Source organism: Lacerta agilis, chromosome 4, assembly GCF_009819535.1.
Source record: "Lacerta agilis isolate rLacAgi1 chromosome 4, rLacAgi1.pri, whole genome shotgun sequence".
NCBI lineage: Eukaryota > Metazoa > Chordata > Lepidosauria > Squamata > Lacertidae > Lacerta > Lacerta agilis.
The window spans coordinates 69,955,945-69,976,955 of record NC_046315.1 but is presented as its reverse complement, the minus strand read 5'-3'; the positions used below and the strand labels follow the sequence as shown (position 1 = coordinate 69,976,955).

Genomic DNA, 21,011 nt, shown 5'->3' with positions numbered 1-21,011 from the left:
ATTTGGGCGCTGACAAACACTGCACCTCGTTTTTCCTGTCTTGCATATTGAATACGATCTGCTGTTATCACCCACACAAACCAAACTGTATTGCAGGCAGGCAGGCAGTGGACCAGTCGGCTGCAGTCAACTCCCATGCAGGCACCCTGAAAATAAATTGACTTGGATCCTAGGAACCTGGTGAGTGTTATCACTATTGAATTAGATTTGCCCACAAAAAAGGAAAGACAAATCTGCACTCTCTAGCATGTTGCATGATTTGATTTTAGGAAGTGCGTATGTGTGGGCTGCTATATTTCAAGAATAAAAATCTGGATACAAAAGTTGTTGAGCAATTCCTTGCTCTGTTAGCAAAAACACCGACATTTAAAAAAAACAACACACCCACAGATGGTAATGTTGTGCTTGGAATTCTGGACATGTCCGGGACAAAACGGACAAATGGCAACCCTTTGTGGGTGTGTATCATTAATATCACTTCTAAAAAGTGATGCTGCTTTAGTTAATTAGTATAGGAGTACCCTCCATTTCTTTAACGGATGTATGCAGTGGTCAGTCACTACAAAAATGAGAAACTGGATATCATTTGCAAGCCATTGATCTGGTGTATGGTAGTTACACAACATTATTTATTTATTTATTTATTTAGTTGGTTAGTTAGTTGTTCATTTCTTTTATTTATTGCATTAATATCCCACCTTTTCTCCAAGGAGCTCAAGGAGATGTACATGGTTCTTTGCTTCCTCATTGTATTCCCACAACAGCCCTATGAGGTAGGTTAGGCTAAGAGGCAGCGGCTGACGCAAGGTCATACCCAGTGAGCTTCATGTCCAAGTGGGGATTTGAACCCAGGTCTCCCAGGCCTAGTCCAACACTCTAACCACTACACCACACTGACTCTCTCATTTAGAAATAATAAACAAACATAATGAGGCCTCTAAATTCCATGCAGAAGTTCATCCTGGGAGAGGATAGCCTTTTAGTAGTGAAAGAGAATTATTGAATTGTCTAATAATCCAAATTTGGTGTTCAGACCATGTTCCCAATGATCTTCACATCTGCCTTAATAAGTTCTATTAATTGTTGTTCTTGACCATCTCAAATTGTTTTCATCTTCATTCAGTTTTTCATTCTGCATTGCTCAGGTGGAAAAACAGCTGCCACCCATCCCCAGGCTTTCTCAATAGAAGATTATTGGATATTGTAGTTGTGATCTGTTTCGTATGGTTTGAAAAGGATTGGGCAAGAACACAACAACTGGAACAGCTTTCTTGGGAGGAGCAGCTACAACGCCCTACAGTTATTTTTCTCTTCCCTTTGGGCTGGGAACTTGGAGTCACACGAGTATATTAGTTCATACACAACAAAAATTTTTTTAATCAGGTCGTCCTCAGTTGAGAAAGTGACTGCTTTGAACGCTGTACGGTAAGATCAGTATTACTTCGGGTTTAAAGGGTTAATTCAGAAAGGAAATGTCCTAAATATGCAACATTGCATTTAACTTTCTCATTAGCTTTCTTAAGAGTGTTAAGAGTGGTCAAGTTTGTAACTCTGTTAGGGGTAAACTACAGTTTCCAGTATACACTGGAGTAAATCGTGTACTATAAAAACACAGCTTGGGTGTGAATATTCTACTGGATACAGTATCTTTACTTACCTGGGAGGAAGGTGTTCAAAGCCACATAGATGTAAAGGTGCAAACAATCTGAAATAAATCAGACAGAACAAATAATAATTTGGGGGAAATATCGAGGGGGGCAGAATGTGAATTTCAGATATCTGCAGGCTTTATTATTCGTTTATTTTGCAACATTTATATACCTCTTGATTTTAATAAAACCTCAAAGTGGTATATACCATGGTCCTTTTGTAGGTATGTATGAACTCCCTGCAGAACAATATTACTGCCTTAGTTCATAATTCGGCAGATGAGAACGGAGTTTTAGGATTACAATCTAAGAAAATTACAGGTAATTAAGAACCAATGGGTTCAATCCTGATGCAGCACTTAGGAAACCAGGAGGAACTGAAGAAGCCTATTGTGCACATGTGTAAATGTTCAATTACTAATTTACAGATAGAATGTAATCATTACACAAAATGTGTAATGTGTAGTCATTACACAAGGCTGTCAGTATAGCATTGGAGGTGGTGTGTACATGAGAGTAGAGGACCAGGTCCTGGTAAAATGTGATGGCAGAAAAAGATGACTTGTGATCACACAGCAATTACCGGTATATAACTCAAAAGCTTTCCAGACTGTGTGTCGTGACACATTTGTGTGTTGGCTACAGTGTGTAGGTGTGTTGTGCAAATGCTCCCCACGCTCCTCCTGGGGCTGGAAAGGGGTTAGTTTAACCTCTGGTTTGCTAGTAAAACTGAACTACTGTGTTGCAAAATGATGCATGTCTAAAATGTGTGTCACCAACATGAAAGGTTGGGAAAGCTCTGATAGAACTGCTTCTGTCCCTCAGTGCTGTTGCCTGCTTTCTTCCAGGAGTGCTACGTAGCAAGTGCATAAAGGGAATCTGCCAACAGGATCAGGGTGGGAATGGGTTGGAGATATTTGTTTATTTGTTTATTCTATTTCATAAAATTTATATACAGCTTGATTGAAAAAAACAAACAAAAAACATGCAAAAGTTAAAATACTGAAGCAGATTTATCTCAACTTTCTAAGCATCTGGGTAGGCTTGTCTAAACAGGAATGTTTTTAGCAGGCAAGGGGGGGGAGATCTCAATAGGCAGGGAGTTCCAAAGGGTATACGCTGCCACAGTAAATGATCAAATTCTTACAAATGCGAAACAGGTATTATGTGTTTTATGTGACACTTTTGGAAGTGCTAGTTCTGCTGGTCAAAGTGATTGAGTGGGCACATGGTTGTCTTTTCTTTCATTGCATCATGAGTTTTAAAAGAGGCATGTCCAGGTTTCAGGATTGCAACCCTAAGTACTCAACACATTAAAAAGTTTCTTCCTGAGGGATCCAGACGGCCACCAGAGTTATGTGGGACTGTGTGCGTGTCTGAATGCCTGGTGAGAAATCAAAACGAACAGTTGACCTTTACATGTCACAATAAACCATGGTTTACTATGAATAAGCCGGTCTTATCTACTTTGCTCTTCCCTGCTGACATGTCAGAAAAACAAACCACAGTCCTTGACTTAGCATTACATCCAAACTGAGCACCATGGTTTGTTTCACTCTGTAGCTGAGGTGTGTAGCTGAGGCTCGTCAATTGTGCTTTGTTTGAGCAAAGCAAACCACAAGCCCCTATTTGGACATAATGCTAAGCCTTGGATCATAGTTTGTTTCTCCCATGTGTTAGCGGGGAGGGACAATGCAGGCAGTTTTGGCACATTTACAGTAACCCATCAACCATGGTTTGCCATGACATGCCAACTGGGCTAACTGTGAATGCTTGCTGATCTCCTTGAGTCCTTCGCCTCCCTTCTGAAGCCCACCTCAGTCAATGCTTCCCTTCAGGAAAATGTTATTCAGTTGGGGCTGCTCAGCTGCATCCCATGGCTGGCATTATGGAACAGGCTGTTGTGAAAAGCCTCTGGAGTTAAGTCATGCCTCTGGATTCATGTGACTGCTGACTCGCTCTAAAACGCTATCAGCAGTCTTCCAAGCGCAGATAAGATCAGCTGTTGCATATTTTTAATTATATTTGAAGTTGATTTGAGTAGGCTGGTCATTTAAAAAATACATGTATCTATAGCAGACTTGGGAGTGCAGGTGTCAGAACACAATGAGTCAGTTTAAGGAGCTGCTTCGATTTAAGCAGGGGTTGAGCAAGAACACGGTCATGTGCTGAACATTGTTCTTGGGTTTCCTTCATTGTTCAATACCTTAATTCACTTAACTGCCTGAAAGACACTAGGAGGTTCTCCGAGAATATATTGGCATTGAGAGCCAGTGTGGTGTAGTGGTTAAGAGTGGTAGACTCGTAATCTGGGGAAACGGGTTCGCATCTCCACTCCCCCACATCCAGCTGCTGGGTGACTTTGGGCTAGTCACACTTCTCTGAAGTCTCTCAGCCCCACTCACCTCACAGAGTGTTTGTTGTGGGGAAGGAAGGGAAAGGATAGCCGCTTTGAGACTCCTTCGGGTAGCGAAAAGTGGGATATCAAATCCAAACTCTTCTTCTCTTTTCCAAGCCAATGCCATCCGCAGACATTGAGAAAAGCAACATTATTCTGCACATGGGTAATTGCTAATCTCAAGCTACTATTCTACACTGAGATACTAGGGTATCTGCATCCCCATCAGTTCTTGCCTAACTGAAGGAAGATAAAAAAGAAAACAGAATGTGGCAGTCAGGTGCCTATGATGCAGTCCTTGTTTGCTGATTGGCATGGAAATGACCATTTCACAAGGACTTTTGCCTGGGTATGGGCTGAAAATTAGGTGCTCAAAAGCACACAGTGCAAAAATAAAAATAAAAAATTAGGACACAGGTGGGCTACAAGCAGCCAAGCCAAGCCCTGCCCACCTTTCTTCACTGCCAGTGGATCATTGATAAACCATCAACTGGTCAGTGGGCGGGAATAGTAATATGCCCATCCCATGTTGCAAAGCAGCTCAGGGACAGCAGTCAGTTTTGGGGCTGCATCAGGAGTAATGTTGGAGGCTTCCAGGGCTCCTGAACTACCCAAGATAGCTGTTCCCATGTTGTTAATGTACCTCCCTGCCCCAGCATATCCAATGTAACCTTATTGTCCACCTCATGGCTGGACAGCGACTGTGTCTATGTGCGTTTGTGTATATGTGTGTGTGTGTCTGTGTGTGTGAGAGAGAGACAGAGAGAGAGAGAGAATGTGAGTATTTGTGAGGTGGAAGGGTGTGCCAGGGAGGACGGGGGGAATTTTTAATACACACACACACACACACACACACACACACATATAAAATATCTGGAATCTATATTCCTGCATCCACATTTTACAATGTAGTCCAAGTATATATATATATATATATATATATATATATATATATACACACACACACACACACACACACACACACACACACACACACATATAATAACAGCATATCATATTTGAAAAAACCCTCATTTGTTTATCAGTTTTAGCATTTTTTTCATTCTATTTTATTTAAGCTTTTCATAGCACAACATTTGTCAGCGTCATTGACAAAGATCATTCTCATAACTCGTGTTGTAACCAAAGCATGACCACCTCCATCTTTGTTATAACTGAAGCAAGACTAACACCATCTTGTTGCAGGTTGACGCCATAATCATATATCCTCTTTGTAATCATGCCGATATGCAAGCTTAAAATAGGGAAAGAGAAAGTGCACAAGATATAGGCCATAATATATTATTTTTGAGATGGGAGACACTTTGGAAAGGAAGTTGGAATTTTACATCTAGTAGTGCAATTAGAGAAAATCTACTGAAAATGTTCTACAGATGGCATCTCACCCCACACAGGATATCTAAGTTGTACAAAACTACAACAAATACCTGTTGGAGATGTGAGGAGGTAGGAGATTATTATCACATCTGGTGGAAATGTAAAAAAATAGAACCATTTTGGAACGAGATCCACCTAGAATTAGAAATTATTTTAAAAACAAAATTTTCGAAATCTCCTGAAGCCTACCTACTTGGAATAACCACCCCAGATATACCGAAAAAGTTTAGGAACTTTTTTTTATACTCCTCGGGTGCCGCAAGAATCTTGGTAGCTTTGTACTGGAAAAGTGAAAAGCCTCCAAGTAAAAGAGATTGGTTTAGTAAGACTATTGAATATATTGAATTGGCAGTATTATCGGGAAAAATTTAAGAGAATCCCAGAAGTAAAGTCGTAAATGAGTGGGATAGCTTTCTAAGCTACTTAAAAGAGAGGTGTGATATGAACAGGTTATACGTGATATAATAGCTCTTGTGGTATGATTTTTAACGATAAGTGAAGAGTTAACATATAAGTTTAAGGCAACACACAAGTGGATATATTACAGTCGACTTTAGTGTGAAAGCTGGTTGGTGCCCCCCCTTCTTTTCTTTTTCTTCTGGAAGTGATGGAGAGCAAGCTTAGGGAAGACAACATGTAGCTAATTTGTAGAAAATATATTGTAGAAAATACTGTGTAGAATATTGTAGAAAATATTGTTTAGAATTTTATTTTTAATTTGTGATTAAGAAAATTGTCTAGTTTATGTTAAAACATCTAGCTTATGTAAAAGAGTTGAGTATATTTTGAAGGTATGTATGGTGATGTTCTTTTCTTTTCTGTTATGTGTTATGAAAAACGAATAAAGAGAAATTGGAAAAAAGAGAAAGTGCAAACACAAGGGGTGTGTAAAGGAAAGTTTTAAGAGTGTGTAAGGGCATGACCTTTAAAACATGGGTATAAACAGGAAAATGCCTAGCTAGCTGAGGTTGGAAACATCCGTCTTTGTGGTTAAGTTGGCAGCAAGACTTTATCACTGGGTGTCTTGCATGTCTAATCTGTATGAATATAAAACATCTGTGCCCCCACTTTGGGCAAAATATTCCTGCATTGCAGAGGATTTAACTAGATGATCCTCGTGGTCCCTTCCAACTCTACAGTTCTATGATTTTATGAAAAGCTATATGTAAACAGAGATCAGGGTTGAGCCTCTGTTTGTCTTCTCTGATCGATTGCTGCAACCTTTCCTGCTTGAGCAAGAAATAAAACTGCCTTTAGCGGAGAATTCTTGGGTGACACTTGTCATTGCTGGTAAGTGCTTTAAATCAGCATAATACCATATATCATTTCGAAATGAATATCTAAATTAGTTTGATTAATTTTAGGATTAGTTTATAATCCTGTACAGAAACAAGAAAGGGAGAGGCAAACCACAGTATTTGAATATATTACATATTCATATATATGAGAGAGAATATCTTTCCCTAAAAGAATTATGGGCACTGTAGTTTACCCCTTGCAAAGTTACAATTCCCAGCAACGTTTAACAAACTACAGTGCCCAGAATTCTCTGAGGGCGAGAATGTGCTTTGTAGCGTGTACACGGTCTGTTTTCTTTGCCACAGATCATCATGTCTTCTATTAAAATCGAGACTGTTGTGAAGCAGAAGAACAGGATGGGGGAGTGCCCCACGTGGGAAGAAAGGGAGAATTCCCTTGTATATGTAGACATCAATTCGCAGAAAGTTTGCCGCTGGAACTCAATCACCAACGAAGTTCAGTGTGTGTCTGTGGGTAAGGAAAGAGTATTTTCATTTTATTTTGTGGATTTGTTTAGGTCTTGAAGAAAACTCTGAGGCACGGCTATCTACTCAGCCAAGGATTGTGAGGGTGAGCAGGCAGATCATGCTTCGCATGACCTGTCATAGAGCTGAACCAGATCTCACCAAAAGATGCAGGCCCCCTTCAGACCCGTGTTGTTTTGCGATCTTTCCTCAGTGTCGCCACATTATTGCCCTCTAAAGGGGCACTCTTGTGCTGTAGCATAACAGAAGTAGGACAAATTTTGGATGGTGGAATAGATTTCATCAGAGAGATAGCAAAGGGGTTAAGTAGGCTTGCTTCAGCCTTGTGCTATAAGCTGGTAGGCCCTGGGGTGGGGGTGGGGTCATGGGACAATTATATGTGATCGTGCTCTCAATACTGTATGTGCATGAAAATGTTTTGGTTAGGCAGCCTACCACTTTGTTTCCAGTCACTAATAATAATAATAATAATAATAATAATAATAATAATAATAATAATAATTTATTATTTATACCCCACCCATCTGTCTGGGTTTCCCCAGCCACTCTGGGCGGCTCCCAACAGAATATTAAAAGCACGATAAAACATCAAACATTAAAAACTTCCCTAAACAGTTGTTTATTTCCTTGACATCTGAAGGGAGGGCATTCCGCAGGGTGGGCGCCACCACTGAGAAGGCCCTCTGCCTGGTTCCCTGTAACCTCGCTTATCGCAGCGAGGGAACTGCCAGAAGGCCCTCAGAACTGGACCTCAGTGTCTGGGCTGAATGATGGGAGTGGAGACGCTCCTTCAGGTATACTGGGGCCGAGGCCATTTAGGGCTTTAAAGGTCAGCACCAACACTTTGAATTGTGCTCAGAAGCATAACTTCCTGAAGCCCCGTTGCGCAACAGTGCAAGAGTGCCCCTGCAAATAGCAATATTGCAATAACACAGGGGAAGCATAACAACTACTGGAGTGGTATGGTATGTGAATGGTCCATTATAAATCCATCACTAATGCAGAGTTATTGCGACCATGACATGTTGCAGACTTCCCATGCCAAAACGAAAACCAGCCAAAGTCTGGAATGGGATTTGTGGAATGGACACTTAACATAGTTTGAGTTTATTGCTGCATTGTCTCCAATCATATGCTGGCTGCAGGGATGGGAGTTGTGGCCCAAAGCTCCTGGAGAGGCTCACAGTGACTATCCCGCAAACAGGCTTCATTTCTGCATGGGAGCACTTCTTCATCAAGGGTGCTCAATGTGTTGTGCCCTGGTTTGTAAACTTTCCTGTTCTTTCCCTGCCTGCAGATGCTCGTGTTGGCTCAGTAGCCCTTCGCAAGAGTGGTGGCTATGTGATTGCTTTAGGAAGAAAGTTTGCTTTCTTGAACTGGGAAGATCAAGTTGTCACTGATATTACTGAAGTGGAACAGGATAAACCAAACAACCGATTCAATGATGGAAAAGTAGACCCAAGGGGTTCTTTTTTTGCAGGTATATATTTGATCTGAATGCAATTGTATGCTGAGCTCAGTTCAGATCAGGGGTTAGCAAACTTTTTCAGCAGGGGGCCAGTCCACTGTCCCTCAGACCTTGTGGGGGGCCGGACTATATTTTGAAGGAAAAAAATGAACGAATTCCTACAAATAACCCAGAGATGCATTTTAAATAAAAGTGCACATTCTACTGATGTAAAAACACCAGGCAGGCCCCACAAATAACCCAGAGATGCATTTTAAATAAAAGGACACATACTACTTATGTAAAAAACATGCTGATTCCCGGACCGTCTGTGGGTCCCATTTAGAAGGCAATTGGGCCACATCCGGCCCCTGGGCCGTAGTTTGAGGACCCCTGGTTTAGATAGCCGAATGTGTCTAAAAATTCGTGAAACTTATGAATCTATATTCATACATTTGTGTATACAATAATGGTCTCTTCTTCTTCTTCTTCTTTTTTACTAACAACGCTAGACTTGTGATCTGTATTAAAGGACCAAATAAAATATTGCATTATAGTAGTACAGTACTATAGTAGCAGGGTAGACATGCAGCTATAGGGTGGTATACAAATTTAATAAATAACAATAATAGTCAAACCTACATACAGTATGATGACCAGGATTACACCCAAGTATGCAAATTATTGAAGGCAACAATCAGAATTGCCCAAGCAGCAAAAAAATGTGAATTAGAAGTATGGTAGTATCCATAATATATATGTAAAATAAATAGCAGGGTAGTATCCAGTCTGAGAAGTTGAAAGCTTGCTAACTATTTTTGTTTGAGCCAAATAAAAAGTACTGGCCTCCTGTGGATTTTGGACTGTTTATATAGGGTCACTTCCACTCATTTATGGAGAGAGATCATGAATGTAGATGTAATGACTTTTAAATAATTGAGGTTTATGTAACAATTCTCTGCATTTTAATTACATCCTCCATATTAATTTTTATTAGAGCCAATTTCAGTATACTAAAAGAGCTGGTGATAGGAACAAATCCAAACGATTATCCATTTACCAGTAAAACCATCCCAGGGAGAGGTGCATCAGTTTCTATATTCTTCAGAGGCAACTGGACAAGTGACTGAAATACAGAGGCAGTAAACATCTTTTCAAACTGCTAATGAGAATGAAAAATCATTTTCTGATCAAAGTTTAAAAGTAAAATAGTATTCCTCAGGTTGGTTTGTTTTTAAAATTGCAAATGTGGAACTGTTTATGCTTTAACTAAAACACATGATGTGTTGCTGTAATTCAACCTTTGACCACAGGTCTAGAAAGTAGCTAATTAAAAATAAAAGACCAGGGAGCCTATCTTTTGTCTCAGCTAAATTGGTGGGGGTTTTTATTTTTTAATTGTCTGATGTAAATTTTAATGTTCATAGTAAAGTCTAGAAACCCAATGTTAGTCGTGCTCAGAGCAGATGCATTGAAATCAACAGATTTAAGCTACTTAACCTCCTGGAATATCAGTAAGTAAGAAGACTGGCTGAGGTCACTGTGAAGTTGGTGGAGCAGCTCCCATTGCAGGATATATGATGTGTGTCAAGGGCTTAAAAATATATATATGGCTGCAATCTTCAACGCATTTGAGTGAGTCCCATCGTACACAATGGGACTTACGCCTGAGCAAACGTAGGATTGCACTCTTCCTCACTAAAGGCTGTTAGGAAAGCTAGGAGGTCATTAGACAGATGGTATTGTGGGACTAGTCAAGAGATTGACCTTTGGGTGGGATCAGTGCTATTTGTGCATTTTAAAGAGGCCCTTCAGTAGAGAATTACCTGACCTGTGACTCTGCTGACCACCCCCCCCCCCAGGTACCATGGCCGAAGAGACAGCACCTGGAGTGAGAGCAAGGCACCAGGGAGCTCTTTATACTCTCTTCCCTGATTGTGGTGTCGTGAAGCAGTTAGAGAAGGTGGACATCTCCAATGGGCTGGATTGGTCGCTCGATCACAGGACCTTCTTTTACATCGATAGCCTGGCCTATGCCGTGCATGCCTTCGACTATGATGTGCAAACAGGAATGATTGGTAATGTTCTTTCTTCAAACTGTTTATTGCAACAGCTAAAGAAATACTGGGTAGTAGATAGGTAGGCAACCCTATCCGTTGGGGTAGCCTATGTGAAGCCTTGCAGATATTGTTGGATTACAACTCCCATCATCCCTGACAATTGGCTATGCTGGTTGGAGTACAAACTCTGGAGAAGGGTGCCACTTTATTCACCACTATTACAGACCGTTCCTTTTCTTTCCACTATATGCCATATTGTCACATATGGCATTTTTCTTTAATTACCGGTAATAACAGAAAACAACTATATATCGAACACACCGATGTTTATTTCTCTCTGATACACATACACATCTGTTTTTGGCCCTGGGAAGCAACAGTAAAGTGCTAAGGATTTGTTAGTGTCTTAAAATCCAACTCGGCATGAAAATCCATTTTTGGGCATTTGATTCTCGTTTCAACTTGTTCCTATCTGCAGCAGATGAAAATATGACATGCTCTCAGCTTAGAGCTGCAAATTTAAGCAAATGAGAGATGTGATTTGGTAAAAACAACAACAACCATTTTTGTTGTTGTTGTTCACTGATATTTTGTCATATTTAATGATGTTTCTTTTTTGTATAAAGAATTTATTGGTATTTAAAGAAAATACAAACAAGAAGAAGGAAAAATACATACAAAATACAAACTACAAAATACAAAACAACAAAAAAGAAAACTTATACAAAACATAAAACACATGTAAAACAATAAAACCCCTATTTAATTATTTTAATCTTGTTTACAATCTTACTTGGGGGGACTTCCTCGCGTCCTCTCTTCTGCGTTCATTTCAAATATACTGTAGTAATTTTGTAACTATTTTGACTCTACTTTTACAACTAATCTTAATCCTTATCTATCATCTTATATCTATCACCTTATTCTTAACAAAAATACAAAAAATGCAAAAATCACAATTAAACTTCTTATGTCCTATTTTAAACTAACATTTTAATGCTATCGCCTATAATATCCACTGATTTCAATTTCAAATATCTAGCTTTTCACGTTGTGGCATACATAAAGAATGTTCTATCTTTGTTGGGAATCTCATGGTTGGTCATGCCCAGCAGAAAGGCCTCTGGTTTCTTAGTCATATTTAATGATGTCTCACTCCTTTTGTGCGCGCCGTATTTTGTTTCTGTGTGCCATCATTTAATTTTTTTTAAATTATGCCTAGGGGCCTCAAAAGCTGGAAGTGGCCGAGCTCTCTCTGGACCTCTGAAACGGAATGTCCCTGATCATTGAACATGCTGTTCAAGGCTGGGAGCAGTACCACAGGCACTCAAAGGCTTGGCCAGTATTCTCTGTGAAATTGTGTGTGTGTGTGTGTACGCGCGCAAACACACACACACACAAGCATGATGCCCCATAACTTTTTGTGATTTGCAGTGTTTCTGAAATGCAGAAAATTTGAAAAGCACGACAGACAGTACAGTCTGCATAAGAATAAGCACTCAAGAATAAGCACTTGAATGCTGACTGCCTTATTCTTTATGCAGATCGTAGCAGTTGCAGGCCTGTGTACAAGTTGGAGAAAGAGGAGGCAATGCCTGATGGGATGTGCATCGATAGAGAAGGGAAGCTCTGGGTGGCCTGCATTGATGGTGGACGAGTGATCCGCATCGACCCTGAAGCAGGTAAACGATTAATGAGGACTCTTGCATTTTTTGATCTCCAAAGGGTGGGGTGGGGGGAGGTAGAGATAGAAGAGATCACAAATGGAGCGCTTTTATTTGACTAACTCCAGTTTAGTGACCTCTTTAAATATTTACAGGCATCATTAAATGTCTGGAAATACTTGTCTGGATTAAACGCAAGGGAGATTCTCTGCTGATTTGGGGTCATTCGTTCACCTTTTGCTGGAGTGAGCTGAGTCATGACGAGGTTACAGACTACGGGAGACAAATATATGTTGTTTTTTTACAGGGTGTCACCCAACAGTGAACCCTAACAAATGGCCAATACCTGTCACTCGCACATAAAAAAACTATTTCATACAGGGATTTCCAAAACATAGTTGTGCCTCTTGTATGTTTACCCTTTTAACATTTACTGTATGCTGTATGTCCATGCTAAAGCATAATGTGTGAATTGCTCTTGAGTTATACACTCTTTGGTTTATCAAGAGATATTGGATATCACAATATTACTGATATCGCAATATTACTGCAAAGCAGCTAAAATGAGTGCTATTTGGGTTAATCATGTGGCTGTACCTTTTAAACCTCAGGACCCTATGCAATTTATTTGAATGTTTGATGTATGCCTCAGAATACCAGCCATGCATGTGTGTTTTGTTTGTTTGTGTGTGTGTGTGTGTGTGTGTGTGTGTTCCAATCACTGTCGGTGAGGGAAGGGATTTTAGGGTTCCAATAAAAATCAGAGCTCCTCGACCCATTTTTTAATTAAATAAAAAATGGATATATACCTGCATGTTACACATTTAGCATAATGAGGAAGTAGGTGATTGGCATTGAGTAACAAATGACTTGTTATGTCCCCGTTTCCCCATACTTTTGTTTTGGTTGTCCTTTCAACTACTTTCACACAGGAAAAAGAATTCAGACTGTCAAGATGCCTGCTTCCAGGATCACATCTTGTTGCTTTGGAGGGAAAGACTATTCAGAAATGTATGTCACTTCGGCCTACGATGAACTGGATAGCAATGCGTTAGCCAAGGAACCCCAGGCTGGGGAAATTTTCAAGGTAAACAATTTGAGCTTTGTAAAATGAACCAAGCATAACATTCATTCAGCAGAATGTGAATAATGTAAAATTAGTTTGTAAAATTGCAGAAAGGCGGGTGTTAAAATCCCCTTCTCCTGGCCCAGCAGAGTTTACGATAGTCAACATGGTGTGGCTTGAATTTCCATAATTTCTTAGGCATTTGTATTGACGGTTCACTCAGAAGGGATCGGGACTCTGTCCTTTTTTCTGTGCTCTGTCTTATTTTCTGTAGTTGTGCACAGTTGCCTTCCTGTCTCCAGGAATATCTAGCGTCCTAGTTTAGCTTCTAATAGCCACTTTGTCTGGGCTCCAGACTCCAGACTGCTCACTGCTGCTATGAGATGTGTGTGTGTGTGTCTGTGGATGCACACTAACAAGGCCTTGGCAGTTCACCTGTACCTAGCCTGAGGCCTAGGTGAACCCCATGGAGCAGCAGACGTTCTAGCACTTTGCCATTGTTATGAGAATTATAAGGTCTAAGTTATAAAATAAATGTTCATAAATGTACCAGGCAGACACACAAACAAACAAACAAACAAACAAACAAGCCACATGTCTGAAACAGTACACAAAAACACTCCTGAAACCATGTTAACTCTCCAAAATTGATCTCAAATATTTCTCTGCAAGGAGGAGGAAGGAAATCGAAAAAGCTTTCTAATTGTCTTTGGACTGTAGGGGCTTACACCTCCCTTTTCTAATACAGTCTGGCAAGTATCCCTTATGCTGAGCACACTATCAACTGAGTATTTACCATCACAAAAGAATGGCCAGACTGCCCAGAAAATGCAATCAGTGACCATTATCAGGTATCTGGCAGACAGAATTTCTGCTGTAGACAGCCTCCTCTGCTGTTGACCGCCTCCTTCTGTGATGTATGTATGATGTTTCAGAGGGGTGGCCTTGAGCTACAGGGTGGGAATTTCAAAGGTCTATATAAGGGCTTGCACACCATTGTTCTGGGTTCCTCCTCCCCCCTGCATGGGGGTTGGTGAGCACCCTGTTGCAACAGTTTAATAAAGATCAGGCTTACTAGCTGCTTTGCTTCTCAATGTTCTCTGGATGGCCTCTGTTATTTTTTCATACCAATAGGGAACCTACATAAGGACTTCTTCGGTATAAGGGAAAAGGAGCAGTTTTTTTTCTTACGGCACCTTGATTTTCCTATTTCCTAAGAACCTCCTGCTCTAAGCAGCGGCTGGCGATTTATATCTGCCTGCCAAATGTGGCACGAATGGATAGACCAAGCTATGGATCAGGACATGCAGTGACAGATCAGATGATGAAATCATGTCCTGGTGATAGAGTACTCCCCAACTCCCTCGCCCGCCAGCCTGCACAAACACACAGACACACACATACTCTCTCTTTAACCCCCAATTTAGAAAGTCTGGGATGTAGCCTGCAGTGACACTTACAGCACCCCCTCTAAGTGCCTTAGCTAGCAATCTATGACTTATTTCTTGTTCTCTGGCAGATAACAGGACTGGGTGTGAAAGGCATCCCACAGAACTACTTCACTGGTTAAATATTCATATGTGCTCGATATTCAACCCATGGTGGACAACAAGAGAAGCATGAATTTCAAACCTGTATGCTTATCTGAAGGCTACCTATATATCCTTTATGTACTGTAATGTTCCATAACTGGTTCCCCCCCTTCTCCATATGTTTATTTTTTTATGCTTTCCCCCCAAATAGGAGAAATGGCAGCTTAGGACTGTATGTGAACGTTAGGATTTTCAGTGGTTCCCCATCAAGCAAGGATCAACTTCCTCTATTAATTCTTTGTACAAGCAGAGAGCAATTTGTAGCGTCTGCTTGCTGAAAGGTCACATTCGCTTCCCAGTAGCAATTTCCATTTTAATTCCCTTGATTGATTTCATTAGAATTCTTAAGAGTAAAATTGGCCTCTGAGGAGAGGACAGACCTATGTTAATACGAAATAAAATTACGTTGAAAACTGTACAAGTCGATCCTGTTTACCTGCTCTGGGAAGGAGGGAGGTGTTTCTGTTTCCCTACAACCGACGTTTTGATTAAAAGAAAGTTATTGAGTGAATTAAATTACAGTGCATGGAAATGAATAGCTATAGAAATGAACAAGGGTTTTGTCAGAAAGAGCAAGGGCTGTAATTCAGCTTGTAATTAAAAGGATTTGCATTTTAAACATGATTTGACAGTTCAGCTGTTATTCCAATAAACTCATGTAAATGTCAAGAATAAACTAATATTAATTGGCTAGTAAATGGGCAGGCCTGTGAAAAGTGGGTGGTGGCAGATATAGGAGACAGTCTCATCACAGGTGAAAGGCAAACAGGCATGATACATCATGAGACATGGAGTGTTTAGTTATAATTTCATTTAAAATTAAAAAGCAGCTGGTGTTTCCTGCTTCTCATCTGAGAGAATTTTCAACTGTACGTTCTTTGCCCTCAGTTAGATTTAGGGACAGCACCTGTCTGCACATAGCAGCAGAGCCCTGGAGAAAACATCACAAGGATGCAAAATTTGATTCTGCTACGTTTGCCTTACTTACAAGTAATGTAAAGAACTCTGTCACATTTTCTTTCCGGTGGATTTTTCTCCCTCCTGCAACTTGAATGTGTGGTTTTCATTTAAGCTGTTATGAAGTTATTATGAAGAACATTTTGGAATATTGGGGTGGGGTGAATATCTTCCAACTTTGGTAAAATTATTTTAATTGGTGTAATGCAATTATTATCCAATTATATTTTACATAATGAATTAATGATGATAAATCTTGTCAGACTAAAATTTTAGAATATATTTTAGATTGTATTTCTGATCGATTCTCTGTTTTAATATGTGTGCTGGTCGTTGACCGTAATAAAAATTTATATTTGAATTTTTTGAATTGGATTTCTTTTATATAAAAAAATAAACTGTCATCAAAGTGGGGTTCAATGCTACTGAGATATACTTGTGAGAAAATGGATTTTTTTCCAGCTCAGCTTTTTCCCTCAGCAATAAACAGCCTTGTATTAAAACTCCCCGCAAAGCATGGTAGCAAGATTGGTAGCATATAAGGTACCATCTACCTGGTGCTGTTTTAGGCCTGCATGGTGATAAGAGACTGCAATATGAAATTTCTGAGAATTACAATTAATCAAGGAGGATCATATGAGGACATGAATTTGGGTGCAAAGGGTTTTTTTTTTTTTAAATCACATCCACTGTGTGTTAATTGGTTCGCCACTGCTAGGATATCAGTGTTAACAACTACCATTTTGTGCATGACCACTGCTGATTATATACTGTAATTATTGTTGACTTTTTATCTCTGCATTTCATTTCCCTCTGACCTCACTGTTTACAAGCTATCCCCCAAACCATGTGCATATAGACCTGCAACCAGGGGCATACCTAGGGTGCAGGCCCAGGTGTTGTGGGGGGTGGGGGTGCAAAAATTGTGCCTCTAAGTGGCTCTAAGTGGCTAGGAGCCTGTCGGCCCATCTGTGTGCTCCCTGGGGTACTCCAGGGCTGCTTGGGCCATCTGGGCATGGTGCACAGGTTCCTCTGAGTGCCTTGGCAGCGGAATCCGGTTGCAAGCGTGGGCCATTGCAGCAGCCTTTTGGGGCTCCCCCCCAAGTTGGTGCTATTAGAAGTGTGAGTTTCTGATCCATGGTGTCTCCTGGTTTTGGAGGCACCGATTCATCTCCTCACAAGGGAGCCTCTGCCTGCAACTCAGAGCAACACTGAAATGGATTGTAGTCTTAAGGTGCCCAACCCAAGACTCTTTGTTGTTTTTGCTGCAACAGATGAAGACAGCTACCCTTCTGGAAAGCATTTGTTTTTTTGTCACAGATGGAACTATGGCACCAGGTCCTTCATGAATATCACAAATAATCTTGTAGAGTCATCCAAGGTCAGCTTTGATGCAGAGCTTTGTGGCATAATATGAACCTGGCAGAAACTCAATCACTTTCTTCCTCCACGCTGGATAAATAAACTTTGAAGAAAGTTGTAAGGTCACTCAAGTTCGTGGGTGTCTGAAAGTCACAAGATGTTAACTGTGTTCTGTGCTTTAGTAGTTGTTCTCCATTTCCCCCAGTGGAAAATGCCACTAGAATATATTTCTGCAGTTGTCCAGGCAAAGAATGTCAGCTTTATTTTTTTTTTTATCAAGTATCTAAAAGGCAGGAACCATGAAGCTTCGGCCTTCTGGGTGTTGTTGTACTAGAACAGGTAGGAGACAACTGTCATGGGCTGCTGGTGCTCACCTGACCATCCTCCAACTGAGTCACTGCTGCATAGCTGACCCCACTTACTTGGGAGTAAGCCAGATTGACTTTAATAGGACTTTTTTCTGAGTAATCAGGATTAGGACTGCACTGTAAGTCACCTTTCTGCATTACCTTCATGCCAATTGGCCACTAGCAGCACAAAGCAATTGCCTTACACAGAAGGCAAGCATTCTTGTCAATTTCATGTGTACAATGTCTTGTCAGTTTCTTTCTTTTTCCAAGAGAGAGAGAGAGAGACAACTATGCGTCACAGTGATAATGCACACATCCGGCCTTCTTAACCAATCCACGGCTGGGCCAAAGATCTTATCAGGAGAAGACAATGGAGGCAGCCAGGCAGCCATGGAAAGGACCACAAATCAGTTTGTAGTTAAATGGTTGGGGTGTGGAACAGGGGCGGAGGAAGAGGGTGCGGTGGGGGGCGGACCACCCTGGGTGTCACCACTGAGGGGGTGACAAAATGCTGGGCGGCACTCACCGCGGGGCCTGCAGCGCACCTGAGCCACGTGTCTCTCCTGGGAGTGGCGCGGTGGCTTGGGTGCCCGCAGGCTCCACTCTGCCCCAAATGGTCTGCCCACCGCCTCCCCCTCAGCTGTAGGGTGGCTGAGTGGGAGGAGGCATGCAGACGCCTTGGAGGCCCTGTGGCGCGTCCTGCCCTGGCTCGCCCTGCTCCTGGGCGTAGGGCGCGCGCGCCACCCCAGGCGTCCGATCGGATGCTCTGCCGCTGATGTGGAAGGAAACAAAGGGCAACAATGCATTTGAGACATAATAGTTTTGTTCTACAGGGGATACACAAGTGGCAGGGGTGCCCTGGGAATGCAGATTGTCAATGATGGTACAAGATACAAGTTTTGTAAAAAGAAATAAATGAAAAATCAATCTGATGGCGCTGTTGTCTTTTCTCCAGAGCCAGAAAGTGGTGAAAGAGCTGGCATGGAAATGATTTGTAATGGGGAAATGGTTAGGAGAGAAAGGATTGTGCAGTTATTCTCCCTAACCATTCCCAAATAAATCCCCCTGTGACTGTTTTTCTTTATGCAGCAGCAACAACGGGAGGTGGGGATATTGTTATATGCTTCTGCTGCATACGGTCTAATCTGGTTCTTTAGTTATCAGGTGTCACACACACACACACAAAATAAAAATCCAGTCTCTTTCAAGACGTGAGCGCCCTCATGTGGCTTTCAGTCCAGCTACTGGCAATAATGGCAAAGGTTGAGATCTACTGAGTTTTGATAAAGTGGAGCCAATCTTCAAGTTAAACTGGTTTTATTTGAAACAGTTCTGTTGTCTAGGGGAGACTAAAAAACAGTCTTCTGTGTTAATATAAAATACTTTTCTCAAAGGGACAGATTACTTTCCTAATGCCAGGGATTTTTAAAAAAAGTTTTATTTTTATTAAATTAGAAAACTTTTCTATACATTTTTTTTAAATATTTATGCCATTAGTCTATCTGACCAGAATTACTTATATCTCTCAGGAAACACTTAACCAATGGCTCATTATTTGCAAACAAGATGAATGGATCTGCACAAAAGACTCTCAAGTTATCTTGCTCACAATTGGCATGAATTGGTTTCCTTAATTTGTCAATGGAAACTCTTCGTTTATTCCCTGCTTCTAGTGGAATTAAAGGGTGTGTTTGAAATATTAGTATCTTTATAACTCACCTGACATGTTCTTAAGTATCAGATACCTTTTGAAACTAAAAATTTAGGCAAAGCATCTTCTTGAAATAAATGCAAAAATATAGATGAATGCCTTAAGAATTAACAAAGAATTGTAGCAACTTTATATGTGTATACCCTCTCTTATGAGTTAAATATTTAAAGTTCTATTCAGTAATAAGGTATTCAATATTTGCTACATCATGCCTGATGAAACATTTGAGTTTGCATATTAAGGTAAACCAAATTGTGGATTACCAGGACCATGTAAACGTGGAGTCCTGGAAAGAAATTCCACTAAACTGAGCCTGACTTGGGTTTGAACCACATACAGGAGTAAAAAAGGGAGTAGCAAAGTCTTAGTAAGCCATACTAAAAGTTAGCAAGGTACAGAGGTTGTATTTATTTCATTCTCTGATATCAGTAGTCTTCAGCTGGTAGATAATCCTGCATGTTCAAATTAAAATTTCAAGTACAAACACATAAGTGTGTGTGTATAAGAGAATTTATAGAATCAGAATTGTAAAGTTGGAAGGAACCCCAGGGGTCACCTAGTCCAACCTCCTGCAATTTAGGCATCTAAAGAAAGCATCCATGACAGATGGCTATCCAACCTCTACTTTAAAACCTTCAAGGAAGGAGAGCCCACCACCTTCTGAGAGAGTCCGTTTCACGGTCGAACAGCTCTAACTGGCACAACATTCTTCCTGATATTCTGCCAGAATCCCCTTTCCTGTAATTTGAAGTCATTGGTTCGAGTCCTACCACCCTCTGGGGCAAGAGAAAACACGCTTGTTCCCTCTTCCATATTACGGTCCTTGAGATATTTGAAGATGGCTATCATATCTCCTCTCCTCTTTTTCAGACTAAACTCCCTCAACAATTCCTCACAAGGCTAGTTTCCAGAACTTTGATCATTTTGGTTGGCCTCTTCTGCACACATCCCAGCTTGTTAATACCTTTCTTAAATTGTGGTGCCCAGAACTGGACAGTACTCCAGGTGTGATCTGACCAAGGCAGAACAGAGTGGTACTATGAATTCCCTTGGTTGAGATGCTACTGTTGATGTGGCCTAGAATAGCATTACATTTTTTCGCTGCTGCATCACACCGTTGCCTCATGTTAAGCTTGTAGTCTACTAAGATATTTTTCATATGTACTACCGGCAAGCCAGATGCCCCCTATCTTATATTTGCCTAAGTATAGAAACTCTCATTTGTCCCTACTGAAATTCCTTTTGTTAGTTTTGGCCCAGTTCTCCAACCTGTTAAGTTTGTATTGAATCCCAGTCCTGTCTTCTATGGCATTAGCTACCCCTCTGTTTGGTGTCATCTGCAAATTTGATGAGCATCCCCTCAATTCCTTCATCTGAGTCGTCTTAGGAGATGCTGAGGCAGTGCTGCCACATGCTTATTTGGATGACTCACAGGCAAGGACTCCATAGCTCATTGTCTTAATCAGTACCCACTAGCTAGTAGCTTCCACATTAGTTTCCTGCCATTCCTGTTATTTAATAGCTTCCTATAACCACCGAGGCTTAAAACGGATGTCAGTCCGGAAACCTTAAG

General features: G+C 40.8%; 1 protein-coding gene across 2 annotated transcripts; it reads left to right on the top strand.

Moving 5' to 3' along the window:
- Positions 1-1,351: 1,351 nt before the first annotated feature.
- On the top strand, positions 1,352-16,324 carry LOC117045924 (regucalcin-like). 2 transcript variants are annotated; one of them, XM_033147497.1, is made up of 7 exons: positions 1,352-1,425; positions 7,050-7,218; positions 8,527-8,709; positions 10,539-10,754; positions 12,281-12,418; positions 13,333-13,487; positions 14,986-16,324. In XM_033147497.1, exons 2-7 carry the CDS (start codon positions 7,056-7,058, stop codon positions 15,034-15,036), a joined length of 906 nt encoding a protein of 301 aa, XP_033003388.1. In that variant the 5' UTR covers positions 1,352-1,425; positions 7,050-7,055; the 3' UTR covers positions 15,037-16,324. The 2 variants fall into 2 exon arrangements, with proteins under 2 accessions (XP_033003388.1, XP_033003389.1); XM_033147498.1 differs by lacking the exon at positions 1,352-1,425 and adding an exon at positions 6,631-6,735.
- Positions 16,325-21,011: the final 4,687 nt, after the last annotated feature.

Coding starts and splice junctions, on each gene's coding strand:
- LOC117045924 (XM_033147497.1), top strand. CDS start 7,056: ATGTCTTCTATTAAAATCGAGACTGTTGTGAAGCAGAAGAACAGGATG. Junction 8,710..10,538: donor AAGGGGTTCTTTTTTTGCAG/GTATATATTTGA, acceptor CCCCCCCCCCAG/GTACCATGGCCGAAGAGACA. Junction 13,488..14,985: donor AGGCTGGGGAAATTTTCAAG/GTAAACAATTTG, acceptor GTTCTCTGGCAG/ATAACAGGACTGGGTGTGAA.